General features: G+C 31.9%; 2 protein-coding genes across 6 annotated transcripts in view; one reads left to right on the top strand and one right to left on the bottom strand.

Annotated features, from left to right (window-relative positions):
- Window positions 1-10,999, bottom strand: part of LOC143049770 (synaptotagmin-1-like) — an 87,637-nt gene extending 76,638 nt beyond the window's left edge. For 2 of the 5 annotated variants that reach the window (XM_076223490.1, XM_076223495.1), the window contains exons 1-3: window positions 10,759-10,999; window positions 8,986-9,087; window positions 8,207-8,263 (exon numbers count right to left, since the gene is read on the bottom strand). The gene's annotated coding sequence lies outside the window, so the exon portion shown is untranslated. The remainder of the gene's footprint in view (window positions 1-8,206; window positions 8,264-8,985; window positions 9,088-10,758) is intronic. The other 3 variants (XM_076223494.1, XM_076223496.1, XM_076223491.1) reach the window with 2 other exon arrangements.
- A 198-nt stretch (window positions 11,000-11,197) lies between these two features.
- The window catches only part of LOC143049768 (E3 ubiquitin-protein ligase HACE1-like), a 60,565-nt gene continuing 45,607 nt past the window's right edge, over window positions 11,198-26,155 (top strand). Inside the window, exons 1-9 of the mRNA XM_076223486.1 lie at window positions 11,198-11,336; window positions 13,362-13,416; window positions 14,097-14,186; window positions 15,179-15,283; window positions 17,770-17,845; window positions 18,339-18,416; window positions 19,043-19,096; window positions 23,236-23,318; window positions 24,229-24,325. Of these exons, the coding sequence (XP_076079601.1) occupies window positions 11,273-11,336; window positions 13,362-13,416; window positions 14,097-14,186; window positions 15,179-15,283; window positions 17,770-17,845; window positions 18,339-18,416; window positions 19,043-19,096; window positions 23,236-23,318; window positions 24,229-24,325 (702 nt within the window). The 5' untranslated portion in view covers window positions 11,198-11,272. The remainder of the gene's footprint in view (window positions 11,337-13,361; window positions 13,417-14,096; window positions 14,187-15,178; window positions 15,284-17,769; window positions 17,846-18,338; window positions 18,417-19,042; window positions 19,097-23,235; window positions 23,319-24,228; window positions 24,326-26,155) is intronic.

The following is a 26,155-nucleotide window of genomic DNA, read 5'->3' as shown; positions in this document are numbered from 1 at the left end:
CAGAAGACTGCGTAACAGGAGCATATTATACACAATACAAATCACAACATATTTCATAATATGTACTGTATACATTTTTAAATTATACATCTTCAGAAATAAACATTTGTTTATTGCAATTTTACATCAGAAAAGCATCTTTTCTACCTTTTGAATAAAAATTGACAGCTTAGACAGCATGTTTTTATTACAATATTTAAGCATGCCCAGTACTTTTTTAACATTTGGATATTTTAAATAATATGGAGGTATCAACTTCCCCCTTAAATCTTTAACTTCACAATTGGTACATATACATCATTGTACATATATAGTGGTACACATCCCCAAGACCAGCTTTACAAAGTGGACAAATAATCTCATTTTGTGGTACAGTTCTCTATTTCAATGAGAAAGTTTGTATTACATACCCTTAATTTACATATATTTATGGTATGGTTCTAAGCAAAACTTTTCTTTAAAGTGTAAATAAAATTCTCCCTTCTAAAGCAGTTAATTACAATTTCCAACTAGCTGAACATTTTGATTTGATGAAACAAATAGAAAAACAAGAGTTATTTTGAAATATTGAATTGCAACAAAAAAATGCTAGCATATGCTTCTTTGTCTATATCAACAAAAACAAGAGGCTGTCACAATGACAGCAAACCGGATTTATTAACATTTATTTGTGTCCTGGCAATATCACAAGAACAATAACTGATGAACAGTGAAAGTGAAAATCGTCAATATCAAATTTGACCTCCATTTTGTCATCAGTATCAACATATTAAAATTTGAAATGCTTAGGTTGAATGGTTCATGAGTAAATGCAACAACATGAATGAAAATGTCATTTTCCGATCTTTCAAGAACCATAACTCCTGAACGGAAAAAAGTCAAAATCAACATTTTTGAACTTGACCTCCATTTTGTCATCAGTAACAACATAAAATTTGAAAAGCTTTGGTTGAACAGTTCATGCTTAAATGCACAGACACGACTGGAAATGCCATTTTTCAATCTTTCAAGAACCATAATTCCTGAACGGTAAAAGTCAAAATTGTCATTATTGAACTTGACCTTCATTTTGTTGTCAAAAACAACATATTAAAATTTGAAAAGCTTTGGTTGAACAGTTCATGCTTAAATGCACAGACACGACTGGAAATGCCATTTTTCAATCTTTCAAGAACCATAATTCCTGAACGGTAAAAGTCAAAATTGTCATTATTGAACTTGACCTTCATTTTGTTGTCAAAAACAACATATTAAAATTTGAAAAGCTTTGGTTGAACGGTTCATGAGTAAATGCACAGACAACATTTGGTTGACGCCCGCCCACCGTACATCCCCAAATCAATAACCGACATTTTTGTCACAAAAATCCGGTTAATAACAATAACAAACTCCTTTGAAAATTCATTGCAGAAAGTTCATTATCAAATGGCAAAATTCAAACCTCTAATCCATCAAATGAATGAAAAACATAACAGTCAAGTTTGTCCTATTCCTGACTTTGTACAAGCATTTCCTCAGGTAAATGATCTATTGATTGCATTGCAATGTTCAACAAACTGCAATATGTGGAGAGAAACAGTTACAATGAAGTCACTTTAAAAGAATTAGAGCTTGACATATTGTAAAGACATCTGTTATAGTGTATCATAATGTTTTCCATTTGCCATATCAGTGGGAGGTTTGGCTAGCCATAAAACCAGGTTCAACCCACCTTTTTTTTTCTTAAAATGTCCTGTACCAAGTCAGGAATATGGCAGTTTTATCAAATAGTTCATTTCTATGCATGTTGGTGTATGTTTTTCTTGTAGTTCAGTGTTTCTGTTTTTCCTTTGTTTTTCTCTTATAGTAGGTGCATTTTCCTTCGTTATGGTTTGTGACCCAGATTTGTTTCTGCTTGATCAATTGATGACTATTAAACAGCAATATACTATTGTTGCCTTTAGTAATTGCTTTTGTCCATCCATTAAGTTTGTTTTATAATTTATTATGAGTCTCTCATGTGGGTGGTTTTTTTCTTTGAAAATTCCTATTTTTGTAGCATTGTTAAAAGTATATGGCAATTATCACCTTTTATTGATCTACACTTTGATTATTAAAACCTGTAAGGCAAAAAAAAGCAACCATAATTAAGTACAAAGCAAATTATGACTATGTTTATTGTCAAACTGGGAAATTACTGCAGAAATACAGATATAATATGTGCCAAAGAGATATGTTCTTACAGATCAGTTATAAATATACCTATAGTCAGAGGTTACAAATGTTTCACAACTCAGAAATACTGTTATATGTTTCAAAAGAAATCTCATTTATACAAAAAATTGTGAAAAATAAATTTAGACTGTTCTTGAAACTCATAAATGTTGTTTATAAAACAGATCAAGAAATCTTTAAATAGTTAAATACACAGTAATCTTTTATCTGATTTTCAAAACTTCAGAGTATAATAATTCAGAGTCCAGAAATTTTCATAAAGAAGGGAAACTACAGACCTCTCTGGTCATGCTCCAGCGATTTGCTTTATAATCAACCATAATTTTTCCTATAACAAGTGGCATCCCCTCCCCCACTTCCTTAATTGTCCATTTGTTTATAGAAGAAATGTGCTTGCATTAACATGCTTCAGATTATAGATAAAAATAAATCTTTGTTGCTTTTTTGAAGTAGTTCAGTACATGTATATTGAGAGCATAGTTATGATCAAAATGGTTGAAACAAAACACCAAAATAAGGTTGATACAAGCTATTAAAAGGATAGTTATAAATACAGTATAAAATTCATTTTTTCTGTTGTTGGAGGTCACATGTTGACCCAATAGGTTGCTTGTTTTGATTTTGTTGCTGTTTCATTAACATATATTCCTCACATATAACCTTTAAATCATATAAACATGATCAAAAATATAAATGTCACAATTTATATGCAGATCGACAAAGCTTAATTCATATTTTTTTTTATAATCGATGCAAAGAACTAGGCTGTTGGTGCATTTGCTTGTTAAAAACTATAAATTTGTATTTACATAACATTTTTCAATGGTTTTTAAGCAAGGCATACCAACCTTAGCTTCATTAATTTCAAAGATCAAATTGACATTTAACTGTTTTAAAAAGGTTTCTTCACGCAGCAACTTAGTCAATAAGTAAAAGCTGTGTATTGATTTGATGTCTGTGTCATATAAAGCTTTATATTTCTTAGAACTTCCTGCAACCTATAACATATAATCAATACCTATGTCTTACTACTCAGCTTCTATCAACTATAAATTCATGATGTAAAAACAATAAAACTATTTCATTTCCTTCATATTTTGTCCCCTTGCTAATTCGCTCTATCTATTATATGTCTTATTTTGCAATTTTTGAGACAATATCTGATTTCAAATAATCATGGATAAAAATTTGTAAGGGTTCCACGGAACCCAGTGTCTCGCCTACTTTTGCTGTTAATCGCAGACTCAACAAAAATGAGGAAAAACATCAATAAAAATTTCCCTCTTGATACTGTCTTTTGATTTAAAGAAGCTTCCAAGTTTGGTAAAAAATCCAGAATAGTTTATGAATCTAATAAATGTTATATAAACTTTAACTGCAGACTGTAGTGTTTAACTGGAAGAAAAACTAAGTTCATTTATAAGTAAAATACGGAAAAAGTTTATTTTTTTTTTTACAAAATTTACTTCTGAATAATATCTTATGATCAGAAACAAGCTTTTGTCTAAGTTTGGTAGAAATCCAGGATAGTTTAAGAACATTATAAAAATTTTAAAAACTTAAACCACAGAGTGAATGTTTTGTTTCTGGCAAAAAAAAACTAAGTCCATTTATAAGTAAAATATGGAAAAGTGGAAATTTATTTTTACAAAATTTTCTTCTTGATACTATCTTATGATCATAAACAAGCTTCTGTCCAAGTTTGGTACAAATCAAAGATAGTTTATGAAAGTTATTAAAATTTTAAAAACTTTAACCACAGAGTGAATGTAATGTTTCCTCGCAGAAAAACTAAGTCCATTTATAAGTAAAATACGGAAAAAATGCAATTTTATTTTTACAAAATTTCCTTCTGGATACTTTCTTATGATCATAAACAAGCTTCTGTCCAAGTTTGGTAGAAATTCACTATAGTTTAAGAAAGTTATTAAAATTTCAAAAACTTTAACCACAGAGTGAATATTTGTGGACGCTGCCGCCGACGCCGGAATGTAGGATCGCTTAGTCTCGCTTTTTCGACTAAAGTCGAAGGCTCGACAAAAATTGAAATCATAATGCCAAAGATTTATCAATTATTTGTTGGCAATCAAAGGGAGATAATTCATGCTTTTGAAAATTATATTCCCACAGAATTCTAATACTTATATTTTTCCTTTAAATGTTCAACAGGCAATTTAATAGAAACAATTTCAAAATTTTAGAGGAATTATACCTAGTATACTTGACAAGAGTGACTTATAACATGTATTTGATTCTATTTCATAAATGTCTGATCCAATGCAATACAATGCAATAATAATTTTTGAATTAGCTCCCCTGGTTGTCAAATTTTCCACTTTCAATATCATATACTGGTCAGTTGTTTCTTTTTTCTTTTTAAAACTGTGTATGACATCTTTGTGAAGATATTAAAAGCTGACTTGAGGGTCTAGTTAGAACTGACATTTCTTTAAAAAAATACAAGCTTTAAAAATATTGAGCTTAGTTTTCTTTCATCTTTCATTGATCACTATATGTACATACGGAAAACCTATTAAGAACTAAAATCAAAGAAAATTTGCATTTGGGGGTGTGAAAAAAGCGTGGAAATTCCATTTATAAACTGTAAACAATAGAATGTTGAGAACAGATACCCATGAGATTAAGCTAGCAATTATGAAATAAAAAATTCATAAGGGTTCCACGGAACCCAGTGTCTCGCCTACGTTTGCTGTTAATTGCAGACTCAACAAAAATGAGGAAAAACATCAATAAAAATTTCCCTCTCGATACTGTCTTTTGATTGAAAGAAGCTTCCAAGTTTGGTAAAAAATCCAGGACAGTTTATGAACCTAATAAATGTTTTATAAACTTTAACTGCAGACTGTATGTAATGTTAACTGGAAGAAAAACTAAGTCCATTTATAAGTAAAATACGGAAAAATTGAATTTTTTTTTTACAAAATTTACTTCTGAATAATATCTTATGATCAGAAACAAGCTTTTGTCTAAGTTTGGTAGAAATCTAGGATAGTTTAAGAACATTATAAAAATTTTAAAAACTTAAACCACAAAGTGAATGTCTTGTATCTGGCAAAAAAACTAAGTCCATTTATAAGTAAAATACGGAAAAGTGGAAATTTATTTTTACAAAATTTTCTTCTTGATACTATCTTATGATCATAAACAAGCTTCTGTCCAAGTTTGGTACAAATCAAGGATAGTTTATGAAAGTTATTAAAATTTTAAAAGCTTTAACCACAGAGTGAATGTAATGTTTCCTCGCAGAAAAACTAAGTCCATTTATAAGTAAAATACGGAAAAAATGGAATTTTATTTTTACAAAATTTACTTCTGGATACTTTCTTATGATCATAAACAAGCTTCTGTTCAAGTTTGGTAGAAATTCAGTATAGTTTAAGAAAGTTATTAAAATTTCAAAAACTTTAACCACAGAGTGAATATTTGTGGACGCCGCCGCCGACAACGACGGAATGTAGGATCGCTTAGTCTCGCTTTTTCGACTAAAGTCGAAGGCTCGACAAAAACATTCAATGATATGTCTAAATCCCTTAAGGTGGTACCAAACACCTTCTCTAAATTTAATTTGGCTCGTTTAATTTTCATTATATTTTGACAAAGTATTTACTTAGACCCTTTGACAAAAATATAAAAATTTCAAAATATTTGAACCAACCACTTTATCAGAAAAATTACACTGGTTATCATAGTTATATAGCAGTTTGACAAACACTTATTTTGATCATTGAGAAGCTTAGTATTCCCCTTAACAACACAATGTGATTAAAACGTTTAGCTGATTTTACAGAGTTATCTCCCTGTAGTGTTAGGTACCACCTTAAAAGCTACAAAAATACTTCTTTCACAGAAATAATTGACTTATGTTTAGATCTTACTTCCCTCGATATGTTTTTAATGTTAAACATTTGTTTCAATTAAAGTACTGTAATATATACAATTTTACGGTACATTTGTACCATGAACAAAAGACCTTCAAATCCACATTATAAAGAAAATAAATGTTTTCCATTTTCAAATGTATTTTCTAAAATCACACAAAGTTCTTCTTCGCGGATATGTGATAACCTGTCAGCATTGTCTGCAAGAGAGATAACTCTTTGTTCATTTTGCTCTTTAGCGTAATATGATTGCAGTAAAAGTCTATCTAATGGAACTACCTCTACTGCTCGCAATTGATCGTAAGTGAAATCTTTAATATTGTTCAGGAAACTGAAATATGTGTTTGGAAAAGCTTTTATCCAATTATAAACGATATCGGCTGTACCATGGAAATTACATAAATGAATCTTTTGTTTCTTTTTACACCACAGTTTAACTATATACAGCACATCTGTATAAGCCTTTTCGCTACAAAGATCATCCTCTGTACCATAAACGTTTATTATGATTGGCTTCAGCACTTTAAATTTATATGTTTGTGATAAGCCCAACATGCGCTGAAATATAAGTTCCTGCTCCACCCAGGTAAGTCTGTGTTGTCGCCGGTCTAGTCCTATTTCACCAAGAGCGCAAACATGTTTATTTCGAAACAGTTTCTTCAGTACAGAAAACTTCTCCTTTGTTATGAATGTAGCTTTTGTAGGGTGTATTCCAATAGCAATCTTCCATTTCAGATTGTCAGGAATTATAGTAGGGTAAAAGTTTGGATCACACAAACACATTATTCCATATGGAATAAACTCCTCTTGTTGTACTGTCAGTTCAGGTGTGTTAACATGTTCAGACCATAATTCCCATTTTTCTGTTTCACATTCAGTCTTGCTTGTTTTTAGGTTTGAATTCCAATCTATCCATCTTTCTTTCTGCAATACATGTTGGTTTATCCCAAAATCATTATCAAATCTAGCCATTGAATATGGTTTTGAATCTGCTGTGGTATTTTTATGCCACTTTATATGGTCACAGGATTTTATACTCGATACTGTGTTTATTTCACTGCTATCCTGTTTTACATTGTGTAGGTTTTTTTGCTGCTGTTGTTCAATGCTCTTCCACAAATTATAGGTATGCAAGTTCTGAGGCAGGTCAATATGAAAGTGACAATCAAACACTTCCATTTTATCAGAATTGCTATTTTTAGATCATCTAAGAAGAAGATTTAGAAGCTTACTTGGAGTCATGTATTGTTTCATTCATCAGCTATCATGGCTATAACTGTATAATGGTATAACCTCTTCTTTTCACTTGTAGGCTAATGATTTAGTTAAAAGTTTTCAAACCCAAAACAAATATATATATCATTTGTATATTCACAATTTACAAAAACAAAAAAAAAGCTTTTCCTGATTCACAAAAAAAATTAAAAAAATGTCCTTAGATAATTAAAATGTCATTAAAATATTGACCCCAAAAATGAGCATGTGGCATAAAATTAAATTTCCAAATGATACGCATAGTTTCATTATTTACTTATTTAATAAATTTGAATCACACATTTAACATCCATGTTAATTTAAGTTTATTGTACATACAGATCTAGATAAGTAGAGTGCAGGCCTATATACATCTTATTTCCAATTCACAAAACTCCATATGATATTAAAGGCCTTAAAAATATTCCAATGCAGTACACTGATTATTTTGATAAATTCTATCCACATCACATGATCACATGCATTTCCAGTATATACTGTACACATACTAAATACACATTTTAAAACACAAAGGTCAACCTTTAAGAATGTCCCCAACAAACATGACAAAAGTTGTAATAAGACATTTATTTGGTAGACTATTGTACAAATTTGAAACCTCTAGCTATAATAATCATGATAATAATAAAATTCTCCACTTTTTAATTATTCCTCATTCATAAATAATCATACATTGCAAAAACATTTGCAGAACTTTTATCAATACATGATATATATATATGAAAACCTTTACATGTGATGGTGCAAGAGTTTAAATTTAAATATAGAAATTAGATTTATGTTAAATAACTAATTACTAAATATAGATTTATGCTTACCTGTCATTACCTGTGTTTTGTAAACATCTGCGGGTTATTAATAATAAATTGTAGCACCTGCAAAATAATCATCAAATATTATAAAAGTGGAGAAAAGTAAAACAACAAATATACCGAACTCTGAGGGAAAATTTAAACAAATTTAATCGGAAAAATTAAAAGCTGAACACATCAAACAAATGGATAACAACTGTCATCATGGTCATATTGCTGACTTCAAACAGAAGTACGACCCATGATAATCATATGGCAATGAAAAACTACCTTAAAATGTTCTAACAATCTTATTATAAGGGAAACATACATGTATAAGATGCTTTTTCCTTGAATATGCTTGACATTTATAATACTGTATGAATTTATAATACAGCTACTTAACTCACTCAGGCTACAGTACAAACTTTTTCATTTAACTTTGTTGAGTCAAGGCCTGTCACTGTTTTCTTGTGATTTTTTTGTGTATGTAACAAATGGAAAAAAATATCAATTTGTCATATCAGGGACTTTATTGATTGCTCATACATGTAGCTTATTACATTGTATAAAGTATTAGTTTTGTTCATTTTTGACCTATGGTTACTTTCATCCATGTCTTTCGGCTTTTGTGGATAATTGTCAATCACAACTTATCCATGACATTATCTTAAATTTTAATATACCAGTAGCTATAGTGCATACATGTAGTGTATGTCTATGTATTGTCACAATCTTTCAACCAAAGTTGAAATCATTTAAAAATTAGCTACATGACTGATAAGAAGAATGAATGCATAGCTTACCCCAACTTGTAATTAAAAACATTTAAAAACAGGAAGGTTATGATGATCTGTCAAATAAAAATATCCTCACTCTTTACATTACTAGCACTGTCCAGTTACAGACTAAAATGAAAATTTGTAAATTTATAGTAATACTGCAGACATGAGTAACAAAAATAAAGATTAAGTTCATTTAAAACATACATATAATGAAAAATTCAAAGTATTGGGCTATAACAGAAAAGAAGGTGTATTGACCATGAAGATGAAAAGTGATCACATTCCCTATTTCCAAAATATTTTCTGAATATTATATGTTACTTGCAACTCACTGCCAAGCCGTGAACAAGATATGAAGTCATGGTGACAGCAATATTTGTTGGTAGAATTTTACTCTGAGTACAGACATACTTCTCTGAGTACAGACAAACTTGTCCACCTGCGAAAGTTTTAAGGCATGGCCATGATGGCTGGACCTAAATAATAAAATTTTAAATGCATTTCATGATTCAGAAAATTGTAAACTTTTCTGGATTTTCTGCAGACTGGAAAAAATGCACATCAAAATCCATAGTAAGTAATTAATTTTATGAAACATAGACTTCATATGGGGACAAAGTCCCCAATTAAGGTAGAAAAATAACAACAACAAAAATAAATTGAAAAATTCGGGAAAATTCCTGAAATTTTCATTCTACTGACAAATGAACTCAAAATCGTTAACTTTTTTTTCAGACTTTTTTAAAGCCCTGCATCTGCGCAGAAATCTACGTCCTTTTCCAGTCATGCCAGTCTTGTTGGCATGAGCCTTTGAAAAATATATATATTTATCATTTACTAAAATATACATGATATAAGGACAGTCAGCCGAAGGAAGGATCTCAATACCAATTCATTTTTAATAATTGTTTGATATGAAAAAAACGTTACCTGATGACAGAGTTTACATTGAATATGACATCATAACTCAAATAACGTCACAACTAAATCCCTAACAACAGAACCAAAATCGGAAACGTTACGGTAATTCAGAATTTCAGTTTATTTTATGAACAGGTTTGAATTAAACAAATAAAATCATACAGACTTTGTCCCCATTAACAGGTAATTCCTGCCTCATATCATAACTTTTAAATATCTAGGTCCTGCCATGCCTTAAAACTTCCCTGGATGCATCAGTTTGTCTGTACTAATATGTTTGGGTGTAAAAACGGCCATATTTTTCAATTTCTTCAGATGAACCTTTTAAAAGCTATTTAAAAGTTAACACAAAAATTTCCACAATCAATTTTATCTGTCAAAACAAAAAAGAATTGCATGACCTGAAGGGTTTAGACAAAACCATTTACAATATAAGGGTTGGTTAGGGGAAATAATAAAAAAAATAATTTGCATGCCGTGTCAAGACAACTGTTGAGTTCTTTTTAGCAGGTTGATCAGAATTATCCACAGCAATTCTGCCAAAGTATGTCATTTCAGATCCCCCTCCCCCCAAAAAAAAATCTCTCTCAGTCCAGACATTGAAAAAAACAATAGAATCTGAAAGTGTTATTGGAAATATCTATATATAGTGAACTATCACAATTAGCGAGTACTTATTATGACAATACACCTTATTGCTAATCCCGGCTGACCCGGCCGCTTGAACTTTTGACGCATACAACAATCACTTTTCCATTGTGGCGTCAGATATTTTGCTTTATGACGTCAAAATTTTACGGGAACCTGTGTGATATCCAGTAATGGCGGACAAATAGTGATAAGGTGTATGAACAGTATTTTTTTTTGCTATACCTGAAAAGGCGTTTTTAACTGATACAGATGAGAAAACTGTAAATCGAGCGCACCTTTCCGACTTCTGTTGCTTTATCTTGGCAAGATTGAAGATATTGATTACGTTTTACATTATTTCTTGGACATTCTGACTGTGCTTTGAAATAACAACTATGCTCTATGTCTTACAATGAACACAAATTATATACATTTAACTATCGCGGCATTTTTCATTTGATTTTCCACAGTAACCAAAGGGAAGTAACTGAATCTTTCTTCTTTATTTGACAAAACGATTTTCAAAATAAAATTTATTATTTTTAGCGTATAGTTCTACTTCAGAATATTCAATTCATTTAATGCTACTTAATTTTTAAACTGGTTATGATTTTGATGCCGGACATATTTATTTCTGTAGATCTACCGATATCCGAGATCGCAGTTTCGTTTTGCAAAATTTCAGATTTCGAAATCATAGCAGAAGCTATTTTTACTTCTGACAATGTTTTGTTACTTTTAGCTAATTCTGCTTAAAATGGAATTCCTCAAGGATTTGGCAAAGTCTCTGAGAAGTGCTAGAACTGTTGAACTTCCTGATGGTAACGAAACATTTTGTCTTGATAAATGAATTTGTCTTTTTCATTCATAAGTTATTTTACAACAAATGACAAAAATATTATGTGAGGAAGTAATTAAATGTCATGAATGTAGAATAGACATGCTTAGTTTGTAATATCTATTGTTAGTTTTAAGAAAGAAATACACAATGTATTACCCTTAAAAGAATAATAAGAGCAGATTTAAATTAGCATTGTTTCCACAGCCATGGCCATGCATGGGATGCATGGCATAGGCACAGAGTGACAGACTATTTCTCGAATTATGTTTTTTCACCGTAAAACATTATCAAATATGCACACCTTAGATATAAGTCCTCTATCTCTGTACTACTATAGGTTCAAGCATTTTCAGGGTCGTGAATCTGCAGGGTAGTCTACACTGGCGGATCTAGAAATGTTCATAAACTTGTACGATTCGCTCGTGTATGTAACAATGTTTTAGATTTTAACAAGAGATTTATGTATTACTGAAAAATTATTACACCAGGGTTTTCGATATCACAAACTAGTCAAAACATTTACTAAATTTTATCATCGGTATAAAGACATCATTCGTAAATATAGCTCAACATGCAGACTTCTAATACGTTCAGGTATTTCACATCCAATTTTTTATGGAAATATTCTTTATAAAGCACAAAGGTGTCAGTATTCACCTCAGAAACTTACAAAACCTTTGAATAGACTTATTAAGAAGGGATATAATTACGATACTGTTGTAAAGTCATTAAAGATTGCATATTTTGGCGTTAATATTGAGTCACTGATAAGGTCTTTGCATCGGAACTAAACACATTTATTCTAAAAACAGTTGTTGGCATGACACGGGTTATGTTCTTCTCATATATGTTATGATGGTATGATACTAAACCCCTAACGGGAAGGATTGTGCCTGATGTTCATATGATGAAATCATAATCTTTCAGTCAGTTTAATTGAAGTCTGGAGCTGGCATGTCAGTTAACTGCTAGTAGTCTGTTGTTTTTTATGTATTATTGTCATTTTGTTTATTTTCTTTGGTTACATCTTCTGACATCAGACTCGGACTTCTCTTGAACTGAATTTTAATATGCGTATTGTTATGCGTATTGTTATGCGTTTACTTTTCTACATTGGTTAGAGGTATAGGGGGAGGGTTGAGATCTCACAAACATGTTTAACCCCGCAGCATTTTTGCGCCTGTCCCAAGTCAGGAGCCTCTGGCCTTTGTTAATTTTGTATTATTTTAATTTTAGTTTCTTGTGTACAATTTGGAAATTAGTATGGCGTTCATTATCACTGGACTAGTATATATTTGTTTAGGGGCCAGCTGAGGGACGCCTCCGGGTGTGGGAATTTCTCGCTACATTGAAGACCTGTTGGTGACCCTCTGCTGTTGTTTTTTATTTGGTCGGGTTGTTGTCTCTTTGACACATTCCCCATTTCCATTCTCAATTTTATAAGTGGGGGCCCACTGACTGCCTAAGAGGGGGCCCGCTCCAGTCACGCTTCAGTGATTCCCTATATAAGCAAACAATTTTCTTCCCAAAAAGGTGGGGCCGTGGCCCCTTGCCCCCACCCTAAATCCGCCTCTGGTCTATAATGATTTGTGTTCTGTACGTTATATACATGTAAGTAAATCATTTCCTGAACAACTGATTGGTGGGTGACCAGGTGGATGTAAACAATTTTTAAGGCAACCATACAACCTTCAACAATGAGAAACCCTTACCATATGGTCTGCTTTGAAAGGCCCAAGCAGAAAAATACAAACAATTCAATTGAGAAAACTAATTATATGGTCTAATTATACATGTTATTTATAACCAATAATTTACTAAAAAAACAAATATGACAGACATGAAGAAATGACAATCACTTAACTACTGGCTCCAGCCTCAGACTTTGGACAGTCACTTAAAGACTATGACATTGAGATGTATTATATTTTACTGCTTTTTTTATGTACCAAATTTCTTGGTTGTACATGATATTAGTTTTTTTCATGTTTCTTTCTTCTTCCAGACAAATCCTCTGCATATTACATGCTGATGTCTATGATCATTGGGAACCAGTACAGGTTTGAATTTAATATATTTTCACTGTTTAAGTATGCCAACTAATTACCTCCTAAAAAAAATTGTTTATACATGTCATGCATGTGGGCAGCAATTTTAAGAAGATTGCAAAAAATGTATTTACATTGATATTTCAAGTATTTAGTTTCATGGTTTTGCTAAAGTCTGCATACAAGTCTAATAGAAAATTTGCATTCCCTTGAACACTTAAAATCATGGTTTGTAAAATCCATGAAAATCTGTATCTGATACATAATATTAATGTCTTTATGAACATATGAATAGTGATTTTAAATATATATCTTTGAATAAAAAGTATTAACAGTCCATTGCACCTGATTAAATTGACTATCAACCAACTGTAATGAGAGCCACCCTTTTTAAATAACTTTATAAAACCTTACAGTTTACATAGGAAGCTGCAGGAAAGAATAAATCAGACTGGGGTAATCATGATGGTAATGTGACATAATGCTGGCCAAAAATGTGTTAGGGTTATAAATATAACTCACATTTTGAAACTTTTAATATGATTTAAACAGAATTTTAAATTTATTAAAAAAAAATTAAAATCACATTTTTTAGTCTCAAATGACAAAATCGCAATAATAAATGCACACAATAATTTCTAAATTTACAGTAATGTTAATGCTCAAAGATTGATCATTTATTTCTTTTTTAGGTCAGTTTCAGATTTACTGTCAGGACCAAAATTTGATGTGAATTATGCCCATGGTAGACCAAACAGAAATCTCTTACATATTGCTGCTAAGTAAGTAATCAGAAAAATAAATTGGTTTGAAAATATCAAGAGAATGACACAAAGGGAGGTAACTCAAATTGCAAATTTTAAAAATATTTTATTTTCAAGAATGAAATCTGTCGGATATGCATCAATGAGATATCAGAGAACCAAAATACATCTTGAGTCCAATGAAAATGTCAAACTTTTGACCCCCCCCCCCCAATTTTTTTTTTAATTTTTTTATAAATAAATGACCAGAATAAAAAAAAAAAGGAAATGTACATGGTATTTAGACAACTATCCAAAAGACAATCTGTGGCCATGACTAACATTAAAGAAAATCTATACCTTAAAAATGTGAAACAATTCAAATGAGTTATAAAAGAATAAACTGTTCTATGCTTATTAAAAGATTAAATGAAAAACAAAATAGCAGACAGCAACTAAAGATATATTCGCTGAAACACTAATGATTAGGATTACTCAACTCTTGGTGTAGCAGCACAATTTAACAAGATAAATTTCAGTTTGAAATAGCTTGTTTAATCAGATCATAAAGGATAAATCAACCCCAAAATAACTAAGATAAAGGTAAAGGTAACTATATATAGATATTAAAGATTATTTGCAGTAACTGAAAGCTTGATCAAACCCAATTACAACTAATTGATAAATCAGGTTTTTCAGACTAACATAAAGACTTGATTAACAATATGATAAAAGCGTGCCAATTTGGTTACTCTGCTGGTTGTCAAATAAAAATGTTGTAATATAGTTAGCATGGTTAGACAAAACAATTGTTTAAGCCTTTCAAAAAAATAATTGGCGTGATAGAGTGAAATTTAGTTTTTGATATCTGGGGAAGTTTCATCAGCATTGTTCATTTTGAATTTTATATCTTTTATAAGATTGCTGTTATTTGGTTACCCATGTTAAGTAATTAATTATATTGAAACTTTACACTTTTATTTGCAAACCATATGTTTTATACAAATGAATTAGTTCGTTTTATCTTTTAGTTGTGGCAGTTATGAGTGTCTTAATATTTTGTTGAAGAAAGGAGCCAATGTTAACTTTCAGGATATGTCAGGCTGTACTCCATTACACCTAGCTGCTAGAAATGGGTTAGTATTGTATACACAAATGCTTTGATGTTATTATATCCTCACTTTTTTCTTAGACAGAGCAAAAAAAGAGAATATTACAATTAAAGGGAAGTAACTCTTAATTTACTGTAAATTCAGAAATTATTGCTATGTTTTTATTATTACAAAAATTGCAACATGGTTATAATCGCAATAATTTAAACTCGCATTTTGAAAATTCATAAATAAATTACAGACCTGCCAACTTTTATCTCCATTGGGGATTTAGCGCGCGACCAGATTTTTAGGGGTTACAATTTTAGCGACTTTTCTGTGCATTGTTTTTTACTCCTAAAATAGTCTAAGTTGTCTTCTTTTTTCTTTTGGTATACTAATGATGAGCTCATAGGCCTTGATTTCTTTTATTTCCATGATTTATGTACTATTAAATTATAAAATTGACAAAATAACTGAAGAATAGAGAAAAATGGCATTAAAAATAAAGGATTCAAAGTAGAGACCCCCCCCTTTTCCCCCTCCAAAGACCTTCTTATCCATGAATCTTGACTCAAAAGACCTAAAACTACATGCCCTAAAGTTAGAAGGATGAAGACACAGATTTTGATTTAGTCTTACTTATGGTCTAATCAGTATCAATGAGAAAATGGATAAAATTTGAGTTATCTTTCTTTGTATTCATAGGTGCTCTTACCGGTGGAGGCTTATACAGTAACACAGTAGAAGTGAATACAATATGGCGTCGATTTTAAATCAACAGACACACGACGTCTGGTTTCAAAAATTAACAGGATTTCAAGATAAACGATGTTTTCTTCAGAGTTCAATACAGTTCTCATCTTTCTATTAATTATGATTTTGTTTTGGAACTACGGCAAATGTTGCAAATTGTGCTTGTATGATAAAGTGATTAAAATTGAAAGGCTGTTTGACCAAATTTGTGTATACAAATTAATTTTGAGATGGGTCTTATTGGGGTTTAAGCGTGACGGGGGATTGCCGATGTTTTGTAAGCGTGACACGTGAAAGTCAAATTATTGTCTTGTGAAAACGGGAAATGAGGTCTAGCGGGACACAGGAAATGACAAAGAAAATGAGAATTGCTTACGTACATAGTGTAAGTGGGATACGTGAATCTGACAAAACAGTAAGCAGGATCCGGGATCGGAACCCCCCAATGAGACCCCCTTTGAGGACTGTTACGACCCATTAGGTAATCTGATTACATACAACCACTAATTATGACACCTGTTGTGACTGTTGATTAGCGTAGGGTTGTTAACTTGTAATAATATGCTCCTAGGTAAATATAGATTTTCTAAAAATGATCAGAAAAACTTCAAAATTGGTAAACAATAATTTTTTTCGGGTATATTTGGTGAAAATCAGGATTTTGACTAGTTTTACGATCCCGTTATCGGGATTCTGGTTGAGGGATAAAAATCAGGATGATACCATGAAAATCGGGATAGTTGGTAGGTCTGAAATTCAAGGGAATTTTTCTCAATATCGCAAAAATTTAAACTGCATTTTCATTTCAAAACAAATGCACACAATAATTTCTGAATTTGCAGTAATTGTATCCAAAACTACAAAAATATGTAAAACTATGGATACTCATATCTATTCAAATCAGGAGGATTCAGTATTATTTGTTAGATTTCATTGTACAACTACTATAACAAGTGAACCACAAATTATAATGTTCAATTAATGACACATGTTCTATAAGGTTGTAAGCAAACTATGAAAACTACAAAAATAAATATCCATAAAAATGGAAGTTCAACTGAGTCCATGAAAATGGCACCCAAGAAAACGAAATATCAGTAGACAATATAGCTTTAATGGTCTTGTGGTATATCTGGATGTGCTGTGTTCTATCCATGACCAGGTAATACCAAAGACTTAAAAATTGATGTTTTCTGCTTCTTCTCTGAAGATTCAGCATTTAGGTTCAGCATTTAGAAGTAAGATTAATGACTAGTTTGATCAGAAATCACAGAATAATGTTGTCCTGTTAGGGTTACATGTCTTTCTGTCAGCCTTATACAGAGCAGGAATCATATTCATTTAAATTCTACATGTTTCTGTCTTGATAATAGTTTCAATTGACCATTACACTCTCTTTACAATATCATCTATATACCCATATAGCAGGTTATTTTCAAGGGGTGTAAATTTTCGCTTATTTTTGCGGAAAGAACAAAAATAAATTCCGCCAATTTAAAATGCACATGCAAAGGTATTGATAAAAGTTTAGAATCCGCCAAAATAATAAACATCAAAATATTAACCGCCAAAATATTTCGTATACCTTTAATATTGAGTTATTCAATGAAATCGTGAAATTTTTCGCCCCCGAAAATAACCCACTATACGGTATATCATCCTGATCATGCATGACATATTTGACACTATATCCTCAGCACTGAAGCAGCAAACAATCAATCGATCCATCATCATTATACATGTACTAATAGACACAAATTTTATTGATTTTTCAGTCAAAGAAAGTGTATCAATAAATTGCTGGAATATAAAGCAGATGTGAACATCAGAAATAATGAAGGCTTGACCACAGTAAGTTGGTAACCCAAATGTTTTTATTCACTCAGGATAAGTCAATTGTTTTTGAAATATTGACTATCCACAGTAAAAAAAAAAGACAGTAAAATTGAAATTCTTACATTTGGTCCACCTTTTTATATAAATATCTTTAAAAGATAACAAGAACCACATTGAGAAAAGGGAAAATCAACAGGTTTTCGTATGGTCCCTTAACTTGAGCAGATGAGGTACATACGTAAAGAAAACAAAACCTGATGATTATTCAAAGGTCAGCTATCAAATAAGGTCAGTTATCTTTTCTCCAGAGGTTTGCAACTATATACAGTTTTGACTATACAAAATAAAATGAAGGAATGCACAAAAAAAAACAAAAAAAAAAACAAACAGGTGAACACTAACACTTCTATGTATGGTATCTATTATGTTGGTTGGGAAGAAGAAAAAAAGTGTTATATAATTTGTTTACATGATCATGATGATACACATTTGTTTTTTTATCCTGTAGATTCATTGGTTGGCAGTGAATGGAAGGACAGAATTGTTACACGATTTGTTTATGTATACACAAGATGTGGATGTTGAGGTGAGTATGTTCTACAAATATGCTTACAGTTCTAAATAGATTGTTCTTTAATTTTGTCTGGTGTTATTTACTATCTGTACAATTCTGCTATTTAAGAATTATAGATTTATATTTGGTCATCTCAACCAGATTGATTTTCATGAAAAGTGAGAAATGCAATCGAGTTGAGATAACCAATTATAATCTGTTTATTGGTATTTTACAAATGACGATGTTGTTAATTAATTACATTAACAACGGGCATGTGCACTCTTAGTTTCTAGCGATACATTTTCATATCACTCTTCTATGCTGAGAAAGGAAATTATCAGTCAGTAAGATCAAAGTAAAATTTCGTAATATAGCGATAATGATGGTTATTTGTGAATTGTGGAGAATTGTTGAAGACAGCACATTTTGTATGAAATGCTCTTGAAATCAAGCTTTTACAACCCTATTAAATCGAAGTATTCTACTGTTATAGCTTCATTTTAAAGCTGAAAACATGAAATTTTGAGTTAAATCAAAATTTTTGTTTGTTTTCTTTTGAATTATTGTGGAGTTGTCACAGGATTCAAATTCCTTCAAGAATGTTCCATGGTATTGGGAAATAAAAACTAATGTTATGTGGTTATTTCTCTTTACAGGATGCTCAAGGACAAACAGCTTTACATGTGGCCTGTCAGAACGGTCACAAATCTGTAAGTAACTGTACACATTGTGTATCATGGTAATTCTATATTTCATTAGAAGTGTTTTGAATGGTTCACATATTTTGTCTAGCAGCTTATAAATAAAGGCAACAGTAGTATACTGCTGTTCAAAACTGGTAAATCTATGGACAAAAAAACAAAATCGGGGTAAGAAACCAAAATTGAGGGAAACTTATTAAATATAAGAGGAGAACACCGACACAACATTAAAATGTAACACACACAGAAACGGACTAAGCATTAGACAAAATCCGATGAGAATAACAAATTATATTTGTTAAACAATACCTCTGCAGTCTTGAGGTAGCCAACTGCATATCAAATGCAATAGTTTGTGGGTTTGAACCATGTCCGGTTCAAACTGAAGATTTTAAAACTGGTATTTACTGCTCCTCTGCTAAGTGCTGGCTTTTAACATGTTCAAGGTGTAAGAGCTGGTCTGCTCAGAATTAGAATAATGTGTTCTGGTATGGTGATATGTCTTCCTACAGACTGCTTTATTATGATCTTGCAGGATAAAAATTTGGCTTAGCATGTCGGTCTAGTACAAAGCAGGTTTTATATTTATAATGACATGCTGTTCCCTAAAAATGAATTTAATTTACCACTGCTTGGACATAAAAAATCCATCTATCCATTGATGGTGACAGGTTGTAATGTGTAGAATTTTTTTAAATCTGTCACATACTTACTTCCTGTTTGCAAATAGTTTAAACATTTCAGTATGTCATTGTGGAATGAAGTTTTTTACATGTGATCACATATTTCTCAGGAACTACTGAACAGAATGACTTTGATTTTTGTCATCAACTTTGCAGTAATGGGTGTAACATGTGGGAGCTCTATGGATCTGTCAAAAACTTACTTCCTGTTTTTGGACATTTTAAATGTCAGATAAGCTTATCACGACAATCCATGCATTTTTGTTGTTGTTTTCTGTGGGCCGTTGGATAAATTTTTTACCAAACATAAATATGTTTTTTTATTGCCCCGCAACGAAGTTGTCGGTGCCATATAGTCATATAGTTTTACCCTTGTCTGTCATACTGAAATTGCCATATAGTTTTACCCTTGTCTGTCATTCTGAAATTCCATCATTCCGTCATTCCGCAACAAATCATTATACAGACTTTTTTTCTAAATGCCTTCAGATATTGGACTGATTTTTGGTATGTGGGTTAACCACATAAATAAAAATAAGTAAGCGAACCAGAGTTGTGTAACATTGCATTGGCTTTGTCCATTGACCCTGGATCGTCGATTAAGTTTTATCCATCATTACCGGTTGTGTCATTTTTAGCTCACCTGGCCCGAAGGGCCAAGTGAGCTTTTCTCATCACTTGGCGTCCGGCGTCCGTCGTCGTCGTCCGTCGTCGTCGTCCTGCGTCCGGCGTTAACTTTTACAAAAATCTTCTCCTCTGAAACTACTAGGCCAAATTAAACCAAACTTGGCCACAATCATCATTTGGGTATCTAGTTTAAAAATTGTGTCCGGTGACCCCTCCAACTAACCAAGATGGCCGCCATGGCTATAAATAGAACATAGTGGTAAAATGCAGTTTTTGGCTTATAACTCAAAAACCAAAGTATTTAGGGCAAATCTGACATGGGGTAATATTGTTAATCAGGTTAAGATCTATCTGCCCTGAAATTTTCAGATGAATCTGACATTCCGTTGTTAGGTTGCTGCCCCTGAATTGGTAATTTTAAGGAAATTTTGTTGTTTTTGGTTATTATCTTGAATATTATTTTAGATAGAGATAAACTGTAAAAAGCAATAATGTTCAGCAAAGTAAGATCTACAAATAAGTCAACATGACCAAAATGATCAGTTGACCACTTTAGGAGTTATTGCCCTTTATAGTCAATTTTTAACCATTTTTCGTAAATCTTAGTAATCTTTTAGAAAAATCTTCTCCTCTGAAACTGCTGGGCCAAATTATTTGAAACTTGGCCACAATCATCATTGGGGTATCTAGTTTAAAAATTGTGTCCGGTGACCCCGCCAACTAACCAAGATGACCGCCATGGCTATAAATAGAACATAGGGGTAAAATGCAGTTTTTGGCTTATAACTCAAAAACCAAAGCATTTAGAGCAAATCTGACGTGGGTAAAATTGTTAATCAGGTGAAGATCTATCTGCCCTGAAATTTTCAGATGAATTGGACAACCTGTTTTTGGGTTGCGGCCCCTGAATTGGTAATTTTAAGGAAATTTTGCTGTTTTTGGTTATTATATTGAATATTATTATAGATATAGGTAAACTGTAAACAGCAATAATGTTCAGCAAGGTCAGATTTACAAATAAGTCAACATGACCAAAATGGTCAGTTGACCTCTTTAGGAGTTATTGCCCTTTAAAGTTAATTTTTAACCATTTTTCGTAAATTTTATATATCTTTTACTAAAATCTTCTTCTCTGAAACTGCTGTGCCAAATTGATCCAAACTTGGCCATAATCATCTTTGGGGTTTCTTGTTTAAAAAATGTGTCTGGTGACCTGGCCATCAAACCAAGATGGCCGCCACGGCTAAAAATAGAACATAGGGGTAAAATGCAGTTTTTGGCTTATAACTCAAAAACCAAATAATTTAGAGAAAATCTGACATGAAGTAAAATTGTTAATCAGGTCAAGATCTATCTGCCCTGAAATTTTCAGATGAATTGGACAACCTGTTTTTGGGTTGCGGCCCCTGAATTGGTAATTTTAAGGAAATTTTGCTGTTTTTGGTTATTATATTGAATATTATTATAGATATAGGTAAACTGTAAACAGCAATAATGTTCAGCAAAGTAAGATCTACAAATAAGTCAACATGAACGAAATGGTCAATTGACCCCTGTAGGAGTAATTGACCTTTGTAGTCAATTTTCAATCTGCTTCCTTTGTTTAATATTCACATAGACCAAGGTGAGCGACACAGGCTCTTTAGAGCCTCTAGTTTTAAATTTTGTATCAAGATTCAGATTGACAAATACTTAGTAAAAAGTTGGGAAAGCAAGACAAAAAGAATCATGAGTCGAGTAGAAAACCTTAAATGCAAATGGAGGACACAGAGTAGTTAAAAAAAAAGAAACGAAAGCGAGAATCACTTTCCTCAAATTTAGTATATTATGTACCTACTGGCTACAATTTTTATTCCTAAACTGCTGCAAAATTGTCCTTTACATGTCATTTCATTGTTTGGTTTGCTGTTAGGTTTCTGTCCCACAGACTCCCACTGATGTTTACCCATTTCCTACTTTCCTAATTTTTGACACATATAAACAAATGGATTTCATTCGTTTGTGAAGCACAATAGTGCTAAGTAAGAATCATATATTAGCTAACAAGAAATACGTCAATATTTATTGGGATCATCAGGGCAAGTAAATTTTTTTCCGGACAAGTAAAATTTTTAGTTTTACTTGCCCAGGGACAATTGCTCACAACAAATATTTCCACACCCCTGTTAAGAAATGACTGTAATATTTTTTTCAGTTTATGAAGAAATAGTATAAAAAATGTGGTGTACACTGAATAACATGTGTATCAGGTTATAAATTTTAAGTGTGCACCACATTTTTATGCCCCACCTACGATAGTAGAGGGGCATTATGTTTTCTGGTCTGTCTGTCCTTCCGTCTGTCCGTTCAGGTTAAAGTTTTTGGTCAAGGTAGTTTTTGATGAAGTTGAAGTCCAATCAACTTGAAACTTAGTATACATGTGCCCTATGATATGATATTTCTAATTTTAATGCCAAATTAGAGTTTTGACCCCATTTTCAATGATTTTACGGTCCATTAAACATAGAAAATGATAGTGCGAGTGGGGCATCTGTGTACTATGGACACATTCTTGTTGATGTTATTTTGAACAGACAAAAATGATATTAAACTCATTCCTTATAATTTAATTCTAAATTCCGTTTTAAACCAGTGTAAATCATGAAAAACTGTTGATGACGTCACGGTCACATGACGAAATAATGTCTATGAGATAATAAACAAAACCCTGTCAGGCCTCTAACTGAGGGCTATAGCGTTCTAATACTACAATTCAATAAGAAAAAAACTTACGGTTATTATACAGGAAGTATGTTTGTAACTTTGTTTAATTGTAATGCCTATAATATTTGTTGACAGACAGTTGTATGTTTACTGGACCATGGAGCAGAAATCAACAGACCAAATCATTATGGATGGATGCCTTTACATTTTGCCTGCAGGTAAAACTGTTTGTATTGCCCATGCAGACTCTTTTGCGTTTGCACCAACTGGCAATTCATTTTCCCCAAAAGAAAATTTTTCATAACAATATAAATTTTGGATCATACTTAGATTTTTGTCATGTTTGAGAACAAATAAAGATTGATTAACTCCCTTTGTCATCTATTTGAGAATAAAATAAAATAAAAAATGTACTGTAAATTCATTATAATTCATTTAACACATTTTTTTAAAGAATTTTGTGGATATAGGTGTAATACCATCATTGATTTTCCCCTATTAGTCTTTGTTAAATTGGCACTTTTAAAAAAAAAGTACAGTATTTACCTTTATTTCAACCAAAGAAATACTTTGTATGTATAAAGTTTAATCCTAAATTCCAGTGCTACAGTGAAAATTTCACAGTACATTTCATTGCATATAAGAAAGTAACCATCACCGGAAGTAAACAACCCAATTTTTACACTGTTATTTACTGGTTACCTGCTTTGGTAACTATGTAACCTTAACTTTCCTAAATATTTTATAAGATCAACAAATAAAAAAGGAATGATGCTTTCAGACACCCAACATACATGTTTATGACTCAGAAAAAATTAAGTGCATTGAAATGCAGGGTTAATTTTCTACAACTGTCAAATTCAAGGGAATATTTTTTAAGACCTATTTTTGTATACAACCGGATGTGACGTACCATGATTTGGTGGTATTACACCTATAGGGAAACAGGAATTTAAAAGTTTAACAAAGTACATATTTTGAAACGGTTTGTATGCAGACTTTGGTTGAACCAAAAAGTAAAATATCAAGAATAATACAGTTTTCCCTTTAAGTAGGGAAATTGGTTCCCATGAATATCATGCATATGAATGAATCCACAGTAATTTCTACAATTCTTTATTTTTACAGTCATGGACAGCATGATACAGCTACAATATTATTACAAAGAGGAGCAGTATTTCTACCAGATAAAAGTAATAAAACACCACTGGATTTTTGCATTGAGGTATGTATTGTGAGGGATGAACATATGTCTACCAGACAAAAATAAGAAAACACTTCCTCATCCATGCATTATGTTTTCTGGTCTGTGCCTCTGTTCGTCCGTTCATTCGTCTGTCTTGCTTCAGGTTAAAGTTTTTGGTCAAGGTAGTTTTTGATGAAGTTGAAGACTAATTAACTTGAAACTTAATATACATGTTCCTTATGATACGACCTTTCTAATTTTAATGCCAAATTAGAGTTTTTACCCCATTTTCACAGTCCACTGAACATAGAATGATAATGCCGATGGGGCATCAGTGTACAAGGGAAACATTCTTGTTTTCCAATTGATAAACACACATGGTCGAGTCTCACCCAGATACTATAAACCTTAGGTAATTTGTATTTGGTATATGGAGTAGTTGTAAGGTGAACATTTCTGACTGACAAGTTTTATCTGACCTTGGCCTCAATTTCACAGGTGCAATTATTGCAAGAATTTTATAAAACTCGTACTATAGGTTTATATCAGCAATATCTTGCACAAGTTTCATAATGGTTGACTATCAACTTTTTTTAAAAGAGTTATACCCCTTAGATATATAAATTGCAACACGGGGAACATTGGAATTCTTTTATTTTTTTTTTATGTGAGTTATTGGAACCAAAACTAGCAGACAGAGTTCGATTTTAGCCCGTGTCACTTACTGATATAGAGTTATGCCCCTTTTAAACTTTTTAAAATTGAAAAGCTTGAGCAGGTTCATTTGTGTCCCCAAGCACATTCTTGTTTTATTTGATATTGTAACACTGACACCTTATGAAAACAACTCATCATGGTATGTAAATCACCATGAGCTTATTTTCTTTTGTATTAGGACAATAACACCTTGTGAACAAAACTCCTCTAATACCATGAACACCATTTAACAGAAAGCTCTCATATTTGGTTGGAGGGTTTGTGGCCATGTGTTGTTGGCCATATTGTACAGTAAAACCTGTATAAACCGGCCGGCTACGGGACCATGAAAAAGGGCCGGTTTGGACAGTGAGCCGGTTTATTCAGGTTTCTGTTTTGACCGGAAGTTAATGACTTGTGACGTCCGACATTGTGCATGAAAAAATTCTCTCTGATTGTAAATTACATCTGATAAATTAAAATACTTTCACTTCGTTTTTCATTGTTTGCATTTGCATCATAATGCTCGCGTTGTTTGGATTGTAAGACGAGAGTTTCGATTTACTCCCATGATCAATAATTTGAAATGTTGGAATGGCCGATTAAAAAGCCAGAATATTTTCAAACGTAATGTCATCACTTTCGAAACGTTGTCGTACAGTGTACAATATCCATTGATTGTTGTCATCCGGGTGTTTTTCATTATCAAGGTCATTTGTTTAGGGGTTCACAACAAGGAACCAAGGATTTCGAAATTACGATGTGAACTTTTTACTTCGCGATTTTAATTTGTTTATCCAAGTTAAAACGTAAGTTCAATCTGAGATATATATTCGGTGTGTCTTTTCGTTTAATTGACACGTTTATAATGTTTTAATAAATAATACAGCTCACTACTGTACGATTGTAGGTTCACAGTTTGACACCTGACTAATTGATTATCACTAACAGTTATATTGTATCAACAAATATGTTTTGATTGCATATCGATCATTGAAATTAATTAGACAAACCGGTTTTGACAGGTAATAATTAATGTAATTAAGAGTATTGGGACTTCATAATAAGACCGGAATTCCGAATACACAGGGTCCGGTTTACAAAGGGTATTTTAACAAAGACTTTGAATGGAAAAATATGGGACTTTTATTTTTGGCCGGAATGGACAGGAAA

Source organism: Mytilus galloprovincialis, chromosome 10 (genome assembly GCF_965363235.1).
Source record: "Mytilus galloprovincialis chromosome 10, xbMytGall1.hap1.1, whole genome shotgun sequence".
NCBI lineage: Eukaryota > Metazoa > Mollusca > Bivalvia > Mytilida > Mytilidae > Mytilus > Mytilus galloprovincialis.
The sequence above is the reverse complement of the archived record's forward strand: the minus strand, read 5'-3'. Positions and strand labels throughout refer to the sequence as shown.